Source organism: Grampus griseus (genome assembly GCF_964374135.1).
Source record: "Grampus griseus genome assembly, chromosome: 2".
Taxonomy (NCBI): domain Eukaryota; kingdom Metazoa; phylum Chordata; class Mammalia; order Artiodactyla; family Delphinidae; genus Grampus; species Grampus griseus.
The window spans coordinates 67,105,298-67,119,634 of NC_139018.1; the positions used below are offsets into that span (position 1 = coordinate 67,105,298).

Consider the following 14,337-nt stretch of genomic DNA (forward strand, 5'->3'; position numbering starts at 1 on the left):
CAAAAGGCAGCCTGTTCCCTCTCCTCCCCCAAGAGGAGTCCTCTCCACATCTCTATGCCTCTCCACGTGGTCTTCGTAATGTTTGGCCAGCTCCAAACATGGTTCACACATTATTTTTGAAGCCTTCCAAGATATCATTACCTCCTTGATGGTCCCAGTGTACCTGACAATATTATGTAATAAGTATGATCATGGAGCCAGACACAGTGGATGTGAATACATCTACCTTCCTCTAGACTTTTATAGTTTATTGAAGATGAGGTCTGTGACTTACTCACTGTACCTTACACTGCCTGGCACATAGCAATTCTTAAAGTTCATTATTCTTAGATTTTGACATAAAGGTGAAATATTAACATGTAAATATATCCTGGTTTCTTGGGACATATATTCAAGCACGGTCAGTTGCCTTCATCTGGGTCTCCTGTTTTCTGCAGGGCTTTATTCCTTTCCTTTAATGCTCTTTTTCCGGGATCTCATTTCAATTAAAAAATGATTCAATAATAAAATCACAAAAAAGGTCAGCATTTTTGGATAGGGTTTCTTTAAAGTATACTACAGCCATTAATTTTCCAGGTAGGAAGTGGGTGGTATAAATAGAGATGGTGAGGGAATAAAGGAAACTATACCTTTATATAATTATTTAAATTCTGATCTATTTTTTAAAAAAGTATTTTAAAGATTTCTTCTCCATTCTTATTGCCAAAAACTAGGCCCTTTCTCTCTCCACTACTGTAGGATTTTAGCAATCTCCCAGTTAATCTCCTTGTCTAGGTAGCTCCTTTTAGCCATTCTGGACACTCTTGCCCTATACATCTTTGTAAGACTTTTATAATTTTTCCAGTCAATGTTCTAGTCCAGAACTTGTTAGCTTCCTCAGCCTAAATTCTGCATCCCACACATTTAAGTCCCCGCTTACTTTAGCTCCTATCTTCTATATCATTGCTTAATGCTGGTTTTTGCTTGGGGCACAGGTCCTCTTTCCTTTGTTTCAGAACAGATCAGGCTTTGCCTGTATTCTTACTCCTCCCTTGAAGTGTTCACATTCTACCCATTCTTCAAGTCCAAAAGGAATGCCACTTCCTCCTTGAAGATTTTCCTGGCAGCTCCAAGTCACATTCATAGCTCACAAATAATTATTCTCATGTGCTGTACTTGGGACAAGATAGTGGAATCCTCCACTCTTTTCTCTTAATTTGACCTATTAACCGGAGACCTGGGAACACTTACCTGCTACAATGGGACATGTACCTGTAGATATCTGAGGTGTAAATCTGTAATTTCCAAAATACTAGTTCTTCAAGCAATGTAGCAGCTTCTCTGATTGCTTAAAGGAACACGACTCAAATACTATCATGTAATACTCATTTTCGTTTAAAATATGAAAAAGTGATAGTACAGTGGGTGTACGGGGCATGGGTTTACTTATCTCACAAACCAATGGATTCATTTCTTGATTTAAAAAAAAGCTATATTCACATTTCCAATTAATTACATCCTAAATGTCTCCAAGCCCGTCCCATAAGCAGGCATATTTTGTTTTCAACGCGTGTGAAATAAAACGTTTGAAGGTAATAATAATGGACATATTGGAGACTACAACGCAGAGAAAGAACTCAAAAGCACACTCGAGGAGCTGCTTCTACTGGGGACGCCACTGGGCCTGATTCACGCTTTTGGGAGCCGCAGTGCTCTCTCTCATCTGTACAATGGAGAGGATACTCGACAATATTTACCTCCCAGGGTGGTGGTGAAAGTTTTCCTTTCTGGTGAACTGCCGGGCGGTTTGCCTACCGAATGGAGGCGCTTTTCTTCCCCCGACGCACTTCCGTGCGCGAGGAGGGATGACCAGCCGAGAGGAGGGGAAGCTCGTGGCGGAGGTCGCCTGGGCCGCAGCTTTCACGGGCGGCGTCGGGGCCTTCAGCTGGAGCACGTCAAATGTGTACACACCGTGCAAAACATGCTGAGCGTGCGTGCACCCCTGTGCGCGGGGTGCTGGGAGTGCGCTCGGATTGACAGCGAAGCGTGAAGGCGCAGGGCGTACGACAGAAAAGCGACAGCCGACGAGGTCGAAGGAGTCCGAGGCCCCGGTAGCGGCGACGACGCGTCCGGTCGCCCGGCGCCCCGGCTAGGCGCCCCAGCGCTGTGGGCCGACTGGTCTCCGCAGCGCCCCACGTGGCGGCCGGCAGGGTCGAGCGGGGAGAGCATATTTGCTCCGCCTCCGCCGCGCACGGTTGCCCTCCGCAGTTTCCCCGCCCGGCTCTCACCCGACCCTCCACCCATCCCCCTCCCGGATCGCGATGGACGCTGCATCTCCCAGCCGCCGCCGCCGGCAGCACCACGCGGGGCTCTGAGCAGCTGCAGGGCCTGAGGAGACGCGTGCCGAAGACGGGACGTGAGCTGGCGGCCGCCGGTCTGGGGAACCTCTCGCTTCCCTGTCACCAGGTCCTGGCGGAGGAAGGGGAGGGACGAGACGCGGCTTTTCCTGTGCCGCCTGCCCGGCTCGACCTGCGCGGCCTGCAGCTTCCTGGGAACTCGAGGGCCGCGGCCGGGCCTTGCTCTGCCCGCGGCCTGCTTGGAGCTGGACCGGGGCGGTTTGGGACGACAGGCCCGGGTAAGAGCTTGAGGGAAGGGGAGGCGGGAGCGCCTTGGGCGGTCGGAAAGGCCAGGCGTGGTGCAGGCATCTGGGATGCACGGCCGCGGGCCGGGAGCGAGACCCCGGACCCTGGTGAGGTCGGCGGGGCTGCCGCCGACTCACCCGCTTAGCCCCTTTGTTCCCCTCCTCCGGCCCTGCCCGCGTAGGGACCCGGCTTCTCCGAGCTGGAGCTCATGGCTGGCCCCCCTTGTCCTTGAGAAGGGTTCGCCGCCCGGCGGGGCCAGGGACGTCCCGCCGGGCCTCGGAGTTACGGGCGCCGCTCCCGGGAGACCCATCGCCCTGCCCGCCCCGGCGGCCTCCTCTCAGGCAGAGAGGCTTGCTGCTCCTCCTCCCAAACTTCCCCTCCTCCTCGACACAGGTACCTAACTTAGCCGGGTTTGGTGCCGGAAAACCTGAGCGCGGTGCCTGCGCCGCCCGGTGCGGAGTCGGCTGGGCCCGGAGTGTTGGGTCATCCCTGCAGATCGCCGCCTTTGGGTGCCCAGCGGGACCTGCCGCTGGATTTATACACCTGCAGCTGGGTTACGTGGGACCCAAAGCTGTCCTTCCGTCAGGGCGCTTACGAGCTTTTGTAATGCTTATTGGGGCTGCTTTTCGGATGTTGTTGCTGCTGTCGTTGTTGTTGTTTTTAATTAACTGCCTCATTCTGTGGGGCTGGGGAAGGAGGACCGTAGATTGGCCTATGTTCTGATCCGTAACGTGTTAGTCCATTGCACTTACTTTTAGCATTTCTTTTTAAACTTTTAAGAACAGTTGTCAAGACTGCCAAAATTCCTAATAAAGTCTTTATTCATAGATAGATCTTGTATCTAATTATCATTTGTATTTGGACATCTTAAGAGCAGTAAATAAATTGAGAAGTCAGTAGAATTTATGAAATTGGAGGTAATTTTAAAGTAGAAACTTAATTTGGGGGGGAATTGGATCAAAGTGCTTAGTCTCCTTAAAATACTGAATCTAACCCTTATCAGAAGATCGGTTTTGGGTGGAGGAAGGGGAAAGAAGTTTGCTGGAAAAAAAAAAAAGAACCTTTTTAGTAAGGTGTTGTTTGCTTTTTGGCGCAGACGTTAGTGATAAGCAGTAGTGGGATCCGAAGCTTGTTTGATTGTCTTTGACAAAGACGGCTCTGGTTTCCAGTTAAGCAGCAACCTAATCAGCTTATACTCTTGTGCAAAACTGGTTTTTATTTAGTACAATGTATGAAGTTAAACCCGAGGAATAAGGAAAGTTGAAAAACTGCATTAAGCGCGCTATCGAAACATACTTATGAGTCTTTTCTAATTCCTAGGAGGACAACACAAAAATTTGGCTCTAGCCGATGTAAAAGAAAAAAATTTTAAACCCACGCTGATCAGTCCTGGACATTTAGAGGACTTTTTGCCTTTACTTTTTAAATTTGAGCAAAGAAGCTTTTAAAAACAACATGGCAGACGTGGATCCAGATACATTGCTGGAATGGCTACAGATGGGACAGGGAGATGAAAGGGACATGCAACTAATAGCCCTTGAACAGCTATGCATGCTGCTTTTGATGTCTGACAACGTGGATCGTTGTTTTGAAACGTAAGTACATCCCTTCATCATCTTCCTTTGGGGTTGCTGTAGGGACATCTACATAACATGTTTTCAACCATTTGCTGATTTCAGTTTGTGTAGAATTTTGTTTAGTGAGTTTTAAAACTATCTTTTAAAAAGTTCTTGCAGTCTTCCATTTACACTTTCCTGAGAAATAAAAATTGGTAGGTGAACTAACTCTAGTAATGATAATTGTGATGACACAAATGCATGTTTATTGGATGAATAGGAATTAGGGAATACTGATTTTAACCCATAGCTTGATTGATTCAATTTCAAAACATGTTATGAGCTGGGAGAATACAAATAGTTCTTTAAAGGTGGCTATTTCTGTATCGAGTAATTGGCTTAAATTGACATGAAAATGCAGATGATAATGAACATATATTCCCAATTGCCCTTTCTTCATTAGTGTTAAGTCTTAGGACACTGTACCTTTTTTTTGGGTGGGGGGGGCGGTGCCACATGGCTTGCGGGATCTTAGTTCCCCCCCCAGGGACTGAACCCAGGCTACTGCAGTGAAAGTGCTGAGTCCTAACCACTGGACCTTCAGGGAATTCCCTGTACTTTGTTAAGCAAATCATTGCTTTGTAAATTTCAGTTTGGAGAGGGTATAAATTGGATGTTAACCATATAGCATACTTTCCGGAATAAACAGACTTTGATGTTTGGAGAGTTTAAGCAGTTTTATTCAGAGGTTGTGTAGAATTTGTGCAAAAATGTAAAGGAATCAGTACTAGACTGGCCATTAATGCCATGTTTTTCCTCTTATGTGATACTTACCCAGTTAGATTAACTGTTCTTCTGAATGCTGAACACGTTTGGTTTTCATTGTTTATTTTACATTTATATTTACAATTTTGAATTCCGGTGATAAGTAAATGAAAACTCAGATGCTTCTATATTTGTTCTAATGCCATTTTGAAGTAATTAGTAGAAAATGTTTGAGATGTTGCCATAAAATTTGGTATAATTATCTTAATTTCTTTGAGGTGAGAATAAAGGCTGAATTACTAAATTGACAAAGCATTTTTAATCATCTTCATTTTTGAATGATTAATGAAGATGAATTAATAAATAAATAGTTAATAATTCTTAGTTGTAAATCCCATTGAGACAGTACTATTATGATAAAAATCCTTATGAACAAAGTTCCCAAATCACAGTCTGTTAGTGACTCCTTTATTTCAAGTAGTTATTGTTATTGGCAAACTTTGAGAACATAATAATTTTGCTGCTCTGTTAACGCTTGTTTTGGTCAGATTCATAGAAAAGTGAAATAGGTTTTTGAACATTCATAGATTTCATTAGAGAGTTTTCATTGACCTGAGAATTACTTTTGGTATTTTAAAAAGTAAGTCATACCTACCAGTCAAATCAACTATCATGTCTTCCATTAAGTAGTAACATATAGTAGAGGTGTTTGTAATGGCATTTTTTAGAAGTGTTATTATATTGAAACAATTTTAAAGGAAATTTTTATTTATTTTTTAAATTTTTTACTTTATAAATTTATTTATTTTATTTTTGGCTGCGTTGGGTCTTCGTTGCTGTGCATGGGCTTTCTCTGGTTGCGGCGAGCGGGGGCTACTCTTCATTGCATGGAGGTACCATGGATGATTCAGGTTACAATGGATGATGATGCCATTCAGTGAGAGAGAACACTGGAAGAGGACCATGTTTTTGTTTTTTGTTTTTGTTTTTTGGTTTTTTTTGGCCACGCCTCATGGCTTGTGGGATCTTAGTTCCCCACCCAGGGATTGAACCTGGGCCCCTGAAGTGAAAGCGCCAAGTCCTAACCACTGGACTGCCAAGGAACTCCCATGTTTTGAGGGGCTGAGATCATGAGTGTGGTTGTGGCTAGATTCTCATATCTGCTTTGCATTTATTGTGTTGCATTATATTGTTTTGACTGAAATATATGAAAAAAAACTCATCCCCCGCATAGATGTAGCTGGAAAAGGGAGGAATGTTGTAATGATTTTTTGCGTGTAATTATGGATATTCTTCTTTGATATCGTACGAAACTGAGGGGGGGAGTGTAGTTTCTTTTTTTTTTAATTAATTTTTATTGGAGTATAGTTGCTTTACAATGTTGTGTTAGTTTCTGCTGTACAGCAGAGTGAGTCAGCTATATGTCCCCTTCTTTTTGGATTTCCTTCCCATTTGGGTCACCACAGAGCATTCAGTAGAGTTCCCTGTGCTATACAGTAGTTTCTCATTAGCTATCTATTTTATGCATACTAGTGTATAGGCAAGTGATAGTTTCTGAAGGGTTAGTTATAATGTGGGTTCTGAAATATCAGTGAACTTGTCATACTCTTGTACATTAAAATCTGTTGGTCTCTCTGGTACTTTGAATGGGTTGGTTTTTTAAAAAATATTTATTTATTTATTCTTTTGGCTGTGCCAGGTCTTAGTTGTGGCACGCAGGATCTTTAGTTGCGGCATGTGGGATCTAGTTCCCTGACCAGGGATTGAACCCAGGCCCCCTGCATTGGGAGCATGGAGCCTTAGCCACTGGACTACCAGGGAGGTCCCTGAGTGGGTTTTTTTAAACCCATGTTTAAGTTTTAAAGATCATGCACTGGTCATGTGAAAAGTATTGGTCTACTGAGTTATACAGATATTCCTAATGTTGCCATATGTCATTCTACAGTATCACAAACTCACATTTGTTATTGCGACTACTAATCTCATCAGAAAGGTCTTTAAATATTGGGAAGCTCTGTCAAGCTCCTGGTGGCAGGTACAAGTTGTGATTTTTGCTTCAAAGCTTGAATGTTATTGTTGGCAACAAATACTGTCAGTTGTTTTTCCTTGAAGTGAAAGGCTTACTTGGTTAATTTTTGAGAAAATGTTTGCCAGATATCCAAGTCTGAATAACCACAATTTGCCTGAAGTTCTTTCAAGTAAAAATGATGTTGCATGAAAAAAAGTGGCTAGTTCAGCTCTCCAACAGTTGTACAAGTACTCTTCCTGTGCAGAAGTGCTTTATGCTTACTTTCCGTTTCCTTAAGTAGGATATTAAAAAGATATGTATTCAAGGGTTGAGGTTTAGTAAAATAAATAATTTTTCCCCCCATGCTAGAGCTTGGCAGTGAAGAATACCATACCATTACTAGTGGTACAGTTTAGTGCCGCTGCCTTGATTCATGCTAAAGCACCAGCAGTTTTATCCACCATTGCTTTTGCATTAGTGCACATTAACGCAGGGAAGAGAGGGATTAAAGAAGAGAAAGAACAATTATGTTGCATACTCGTGAGAGGTCAAGTAGGGTGAAGACTAAAAGGTGTCCTTTGGATTTAGCAACATTTCCAAGATCATTGATCTTTTTTCTTTTTAATAAATTTATTTGTTTTATTTATTTTTTTTGGCTGCGTTGGGTCTTCATTGCTGCGCACAGCCTTTCTCTAGTTGCGGTGAGCGGGGGCCACTCTTCGTTGCAGTGTGCGGGGCTTCTCATTGCGGTGGCTTCTCTTGTTGCGGAGCACAGGCTCTAGAGTGCAGACTGAGTAGTTGTGGTGTACGGGCTTAGTTGCACCGCGGCATGTGGGATCTTCCCGGTCCAGGGCTTGAACCTGTGTCCCCTGCATCGGCAAGTGGATTCTTAACCACTGTGCCACCAGGGAAGTCCCAAGATCATTGATCTTAATGAGAGCTGAATGGAGTGGCTTGAGGGCCAGACTTGAATGAGTTGAAGAAAGAAATGGAGACAGGGAGTATGGAAAAATTTTTGAGAAGTTGTATTGGAATGGGAGTGTGGGGCTTTTTCTTTTAGAGGTCAGAGAGTTAGTAGAGAAAAAAAAAAGTTAGGAGAGAGAATGGATAATTCATAGTATAAGGATTCTGAGAAACTGGGAGTAATGTGCATAATGTGAATCACGTGGGGATCTTGTTAACATTGCAAATTCTGATTCAGTTGGTATGGTGTGGTGCCTGATATTCTGCATTCCTAGTATGCTCTCAGATAATGCTGAAGTTGTTGGTTGGAAAATCCCACCTTGAGTATTAAAGCTTTGGTTCACTGGTGGAGAGGTAGATTTAAGGTAGTGTGTTCCTTGTTGTAACACAGGAAAGAGGAAGATGTTTTAGGTTTGATGGTAAAAAGTTGAAGGGATTTCTGTGATGACGTCTGTTTTCTCCCTGAAGTAGGAGATTGAAAACAATGGTAATATCTAGGATTGGTATGGGGAGATGATTATGTTCATGCAGTGCTTGTGGCTTCATAGCAGATATCCCTGCCTATAAGCTAACTATACGCAGAGTTCCAGTCTTAAAATATTTTTATGGTCTTTTTATCCCCAGCTTTATTGAGGTATAATTGACTATAGTCTAAAAATACTGATTTGACTGTATTATTCCTCTTTACAAAATCTTTTGTGTTCTTTACCTAGTGAATAAAATTTAAATGCCTTCAAATACCTCTGCTGCATCTCACGCATACATACTACTATTAACTTTTGTTTTTCCATTGCTAACATACTGCTGTTGTACAGTAGCTAGATATTGAAGAAATTCTTTATATTGTGCCTGTTTTCCATAGTCCTTAAAATGCTTATAGAAAGTACTTTTGGAGTCAAACTGGTTGAGGAGTCTTCTGGAGGAAGAGCATCGTGTTCTTCTCTAAAGGAGAAACAGTGATCGCATCGATATGTATTGATGTTTTCTCTACCCACTTCCATTAATGTACCTGCCTTTTCCATATTTTTTTCTACCCAGTGGCAGAGTAATAGGGAAGTGAAATTACTTTTTTTTATCAGTCCTGCAGCCGAGCCTTCCCTGCACAGAGAATGCTCATTGTATCAAACACATATAATCCTGAAAAGTTAGATAAGTGAATTTCTGTAAACAGAGCAGCTGTATATGTGCTTTTCAGTGGACAGCAGAGAGAAGTGCTGGAAGATGAGAAGCATGCTCTGTCAGTGCTCTAGGGGGCTCATAGATAATGAGCTTCAGTGAGCTTTCATTTTGTTTTCAAAGTGTCTGTCACCTTAAAAATGTAAAAAACAAAACACTCTTCTAGTTTACAGCAATATATATGTATACTTTGCATAGTACTTGTTGACTGTGTCATTAGATCTTTTTTTTTTTTTTGCGGTACGCGGGCCTCTCACTGCTGTGGCCTCTCCCGTTGCGGAGCACAGGCTCCAGATGCGCAGGCTCAGCGGCCATGGCTCACGGGCCCAGCCGCTCCGCGGCATGTGGGATCCTCCCGGACTGGGGCATGAACCCGTGTGCCCTGCATTGGCAGGCGGACTCTCAACCACTGCGCCACCAGGGAAGCCCGTCATTAGATCTTTTAATGCCTCAGAGCCCAGCACTGTTATTCTCATCTTTGTATCCTACCCCCAACACTTAGCACAGTGCTTGGCACCAAAAGGCATTCAGTAAGGGACTTCCCTGGCGGTCCAGTAGTTAAGACTCCACGCTTCCACTGCAGGGGACACGGTAGGTTCGATCCCTGGTTGGAGAACTAAGATCCCACATGCCGCAGAGTGTGGCCAAAAAAACCCAAAAACAAACAAAACAAAAGGCATTCAATAAATATTTGTTGAACGAATTGTCAGTTTTGTGTGTGTATTTTAATTGGAGAAAAACAAGTCTACATATTGGAATTTGACTTACTCCTTTTTCTTTGAGAGGGAAGGCTGTAATTTTTAACTGTATGCCAAGAGTTATTGTAAGTTAAGCAATACAGAGTCAAGGCTGGGGGCAGGGGCAAGAATGGAATAAAAGATAAAATGGATCAAAAGATGTTATTTATTATCTTCAAGAAACAAAATTTATTAATTTTTTACAGTTAAAATTTTTAGTGTTTTTTTTTTTTTTTTAGTAAATGAAGTGCTCAATTTAGGGACTATATTCAGTAAAATATCGCCACGATAGATAACTTCCTTTATCTAAAAAAAGTTAAATTTCTTTATATTGTAAATCTTCTGAAATCTTGGTCCAAGTCATATAGTCTGGAAAAAGCATATGGTAGTAATAGTATAGAAAGGATTACAGTTCCTAAGAGAAATTCTTTCTCTTTGTAACCTCATGAAACTTTTTTTGCACTTGTTTTAAGTTACTTATCTCTGTTTCCATTAGGGAAAGATTCTTTCATCATTGCAGGTAGCATTTTGGAAACTATTGCTTAAATTGGATTCATCTGAACATTCTACTAAATCTCATTTGTGTGGTTGACTGATCTGACCGTAGTTCTGTAGAGATTGAGTGATCTTAAAGTTTCCTAATTAGGACACCTTTGGGTCTATAAATTGGTATTATAGTATAGTACTGGGTTTAATATGTAAAAATAATTTCTACCTATGATGTAAGAGGTAAATATTTAGCAAGTTTAAAAGTTTTATTAATCCTTTAATTGTGATGCATCTATTTGTGCCATAGATTTGTTCTTTTAGCACTATTCAGGGAGGACTGTGATTATTATATGTATGCTATTTAATTTTGTCTTAAATTTAAATTACATATGGATTTTGGCAGACGGATACAGTTGTGTAACTACCGCCACAACTAAAATTCAGAACAGTTCCATCATTCCCCAAAATTCTCTAGAGTTCTCCCTTTGAAGTTAAACCCTCCCCCAACCCCAGTGCCTGGCAACCAGTGGTCTTTTCTCTGTTGCTATAGTTTTGACTTTTCCAGAATGTCATATAAATGGAATGATATATACAGTGTGTAGCCTTTTGAGTTTTCTTGTAGTATATTACATTTGAGAGTCATCTATATGTGTATAACAGTAATAGCTAAATAGTATTTCATTTTATGGATGTACCGCAGATGGTTTATCCATTCACCTCTTGAAAGACATTTGGGTTTTTCTAGTTTTGGTGATTATAACCAAAGTTGCTATAAACATTAGCATACAGATTTCTGTGTAAATTTGAGTTTTTATTTCTTCTGAATTTCTTACAGATAAATGTGACAAGATGTAGAAACTGATGAACTGATTGCAAAATTCATTTGAAAATGCAAAGGACCTAGCTAGCCAAAACATGAAGTATAAGGTTGGAGGACTAATACTACTGTATTTCAGTTCTTATTATGCAGCTGCAGTAGTCAAAACAGTGTAGTATTGGTATAAAGGTAAATGGATCAATGATATAGAATAGAGAGTTCAGAAATAGACTCATACCTAGACAACTTATTTCAACAAAGGTGCAATGACAGTTAAGTGGAAAAAGGATATTTTTTTATGCTGCTGGAACAACTTGGTATCTATATGCAAAAAAGAAAAAAATTAACCTTTACCTATACCCCACACCATATACAAAAATAAGTTCAAAAGGGATCATAGACCTAAACATAAAACCTAAAACTATAAAACCTCTAGAAGAAAACATAAGAGAAATCCTTTGTGACCCCAGGTTAAGCAGATATTCTTAAATAAACACCAAAAGCACAATCCATAAGAGAATAAATTGATGTGTTTGAGGGGATTTTTTAAAATTAATTAATTAATTAATTTAAAAAATTTATTTTTGGCTGCATTGGGTCTTCATTGCCACGTGTGGGCTTTCTCTAGTTGCAGCGAGTGGGAGCCACTGTTCGTGGCGGTACACGGGCTTCTCGTTGCGGTGGCTTCTCCTGTTGCAGAGCATGGGCTCTGGCGCATGGGCTTCAGTAGTTGTGCCGTGCAGGCTCAGTAGTTGTGGCTCACAGGCTCTAGAGCGCAGGCTCAGTAGTTGTGGCACATGGGCTTAGTTGCTCCGCATGTGCTCCGCAGCATGTCTTCCAGGACGAGGGATCGAACCTGTGTCCCCTGCATTGGCAGGTGGATTCTTAACCACTGTGCTACCAGGGAAGTCTGTGTTTGAAGGTTTTTACTAAATTCAATTTCTGTAATAGAGGACTGCTCAAGTTACTTAATTTTTCTTGAGTTAATTGTAGCATGTCTTTCAAGGAATTGGTCTATTTAATATAAATTAAAATTTATGGGCATAATGTTGTTTGTAGTATGCTTTTTTATCCTTTGAATGTGTATATGGTCTGCAGTGATAATTCTCTTTTTTTTTTCACACACACACACACACACACTGTATTTTATCTTTACAAGAGATAAATAAACTGGCAACAAGCATTGTAAATGGATGACCACAACAAAAGCAACAGTGATTGCAATTACCAAACACGAAACACACTCATACTATGTCATAATATTGACATTCAGTCCAGTAATCCTCCACTGTAACAACTCCTTTACTTTGCAGTGAAAATTGATTTGTATATTTTTTGCCTCTGAATCCTTGTGGGATTTTTTTTTTCTTTTATTCAAACAGAAAGCCACAAAAATTATAATCATCCTCATCAGTTCACTCAGTCCCATGTAATTAATTTTTTTTCATCTTGATCTTTTGTTAGCACTTTTATGAATTCATCAGTTTTCCATTAGAGTTCTGAAAATGCTTATTCATTCAGTTCAGCAGTATAGTCAGTTACCAGAAACCTGTACTTGTCAGAGTCTTTTCCATGAATTCCTTGAAGATGAAACGCTTTTATAGGAACATTTTTGCAAAAGCATCAGAGTACACCCAGAACTGTCTGTAAATGATAATTATCTTTTTCATCCTGATATTGGTAATTTTTATATTTTGGTCATTCTGGCTAGAGATTTATCAATTTTATTAATTTTTTCAAAGAATCGGCTTTTAGTTTCATTCCTTTTTTCTATTTTTCTGTTTTAAGTTTCATTGATTTCTGCTTTTTATTATTCCCTTCTGGGTTGATTTGGGGTTTAATTTGCTCTTTTTTTCTAGTTTCTTAGGTAGAAGCTGAGATTTGAGACCCTTTCTAATATAAATTTAATACTATAAATTTTTCTTTTATGTTTTCATTGATGTTCTATATTCATTTTCACTTGGTTCAGAATATTTTAAAATTTTCATTGAAACTTTCTTTTTTACCCTTGGGTTATATAGCAGTATGTTGCTTAATTTTCAGATATTTGGGGATTTCCCAGATATTTTTGTGTTATTATTGTGGTCAGAGGACACACTTAATATTATTTCAGTTATTTTAGATTTATTAAGGTTTTTTTATGGCCCACAGTATGGTCTATTTTTGGTAAATGGACCATATGCACTTGAGAAGAATATATATTCTTCTGTTGTTGGGTAGAATGTTCTACAAGTGTCAAATTAGGTCAAGTTGATTGACAGTGTTGTTCAGTCTATATCCTTGTTGATTTTCCGTCTGTTTTATAGGTTACTGAGAGAGGCGTGTTGAAGTCTCCAAGTATAGTTATTGATTTATCTATTTAGCTTCATTTCTCTCCATTTTTGCTTCATGTATTTTGAAGCCCTGTTAGATGTCTTAAGATTGTTAAGTTTTCTTGTTAAAGCGACCCTTCTATCGTTATGTAATGTCCCTATTTCTCTCTGATAATTTTCCTTGTTCTGAAGTGTACTTTGACATAAATATAGCTACCCCAGCTTTTCTTTTTTCTTTTTTTTTTTTTTGCGGTATGCGGGCCTCTCACTGTTGTGGCCTCTCCTGTTGCGGAGCACAGGTTCCAGACACGCAGGCTCGGCGGCCATGGCTCACGGGCCTAGCTGCTCCGCGGCATGCGGAATCTTCCCAGACCGGGGCACGAACCCGTGTCCCCTGCATCGGCAGGTGGACTCTCAACCACTGCGCCACCAGGGAAGCCCCCAGCTTTTCTTTTGATAGAGTTTGTTTGCTATATCTTTTTCCACTTTTTTGTTTTAACCCGTCTGTAGCGTGAGTTTCTTGTGGACAGTATGCAGTTAGCTTGTGTTTTTTAATCCAGCCTGACAATCTTTGTTTCTAATTGGTGAGTTTAGACCACTTACATTTAATGTCGTTTTTGGTATGTTTACCTATGTGTCTAACATTTTATTTGGCTTTTTTGTTGTTCTGTTTCTTTTTTTGTGTCTTTGTTTTTTCTTTCCTGCCTTTTGAATTACTTGAATATTTTTGTAGCATTCTATTTTAATTTACCTATAGTTTTTTTTGACTCTGTCTCTTTGTATTTTTTAGTGGTTGCTTTAGGGATTGCAGTTAACTCAGAGTTAACGTTTAACCATTTAAAGTGAAATGATGAAGGCTTACAACTATGTAGATTCCTTTATCCCTGTGTTAC

The 14,337-nt window shown here is 40.5% G+C and overlaps 1 protein-coding gene and 1 long non-coding RNA gene across 11 annotated transcripts in view; one reads left to right on the forward strand and one right to left on the reverse strand.

The window, feature by feature from the left end:
• The window catches only part of LOC309817938, a 73,385-nt gene extending 71,234 nt beyond the window's left edge, over positions 1–2,151 (reverse strand). For both annotated transcript variants that reach the window (XR_014296286.1, XR_014296287.1), the window contains exon 1: positions 1,737–2,151. This is a non-coding gene — a long non-coding RNA (uncharacterized lncRNA). The remainder of the gene's footprint in view (positions 1–1,736) is intronic.
• Positions 2,152–2,247: 96 nt separating this feature from the next.
• The window catches only part of HECTD1 (HECT domain E3 ubiquitin protein ligase 1), a 90,965-nt gene continuing 78,875 nt past the window's right edge, over positions 2,248–14,337 (forward strand). For all 9 annotated transcript variants that reach the window (XM_082648458.1, XM_082648462.1, XM_082648459.1 and 6 more), the window contains exons 1-2: positions 2,248–2,614; positions 3,942–4,216. In XM_082648458.1, coding sequence (XP_082504584.1) covers positions 4,077–4,216 — 140 coding nt within the window. In that variant the 5' untranslated portion in view covers positions 2,248–2,614; positions 3,942–4,076. The remainder of the gene's footprint in view (positions 2,615–3,941; positions 4,217–14,337) is intronic.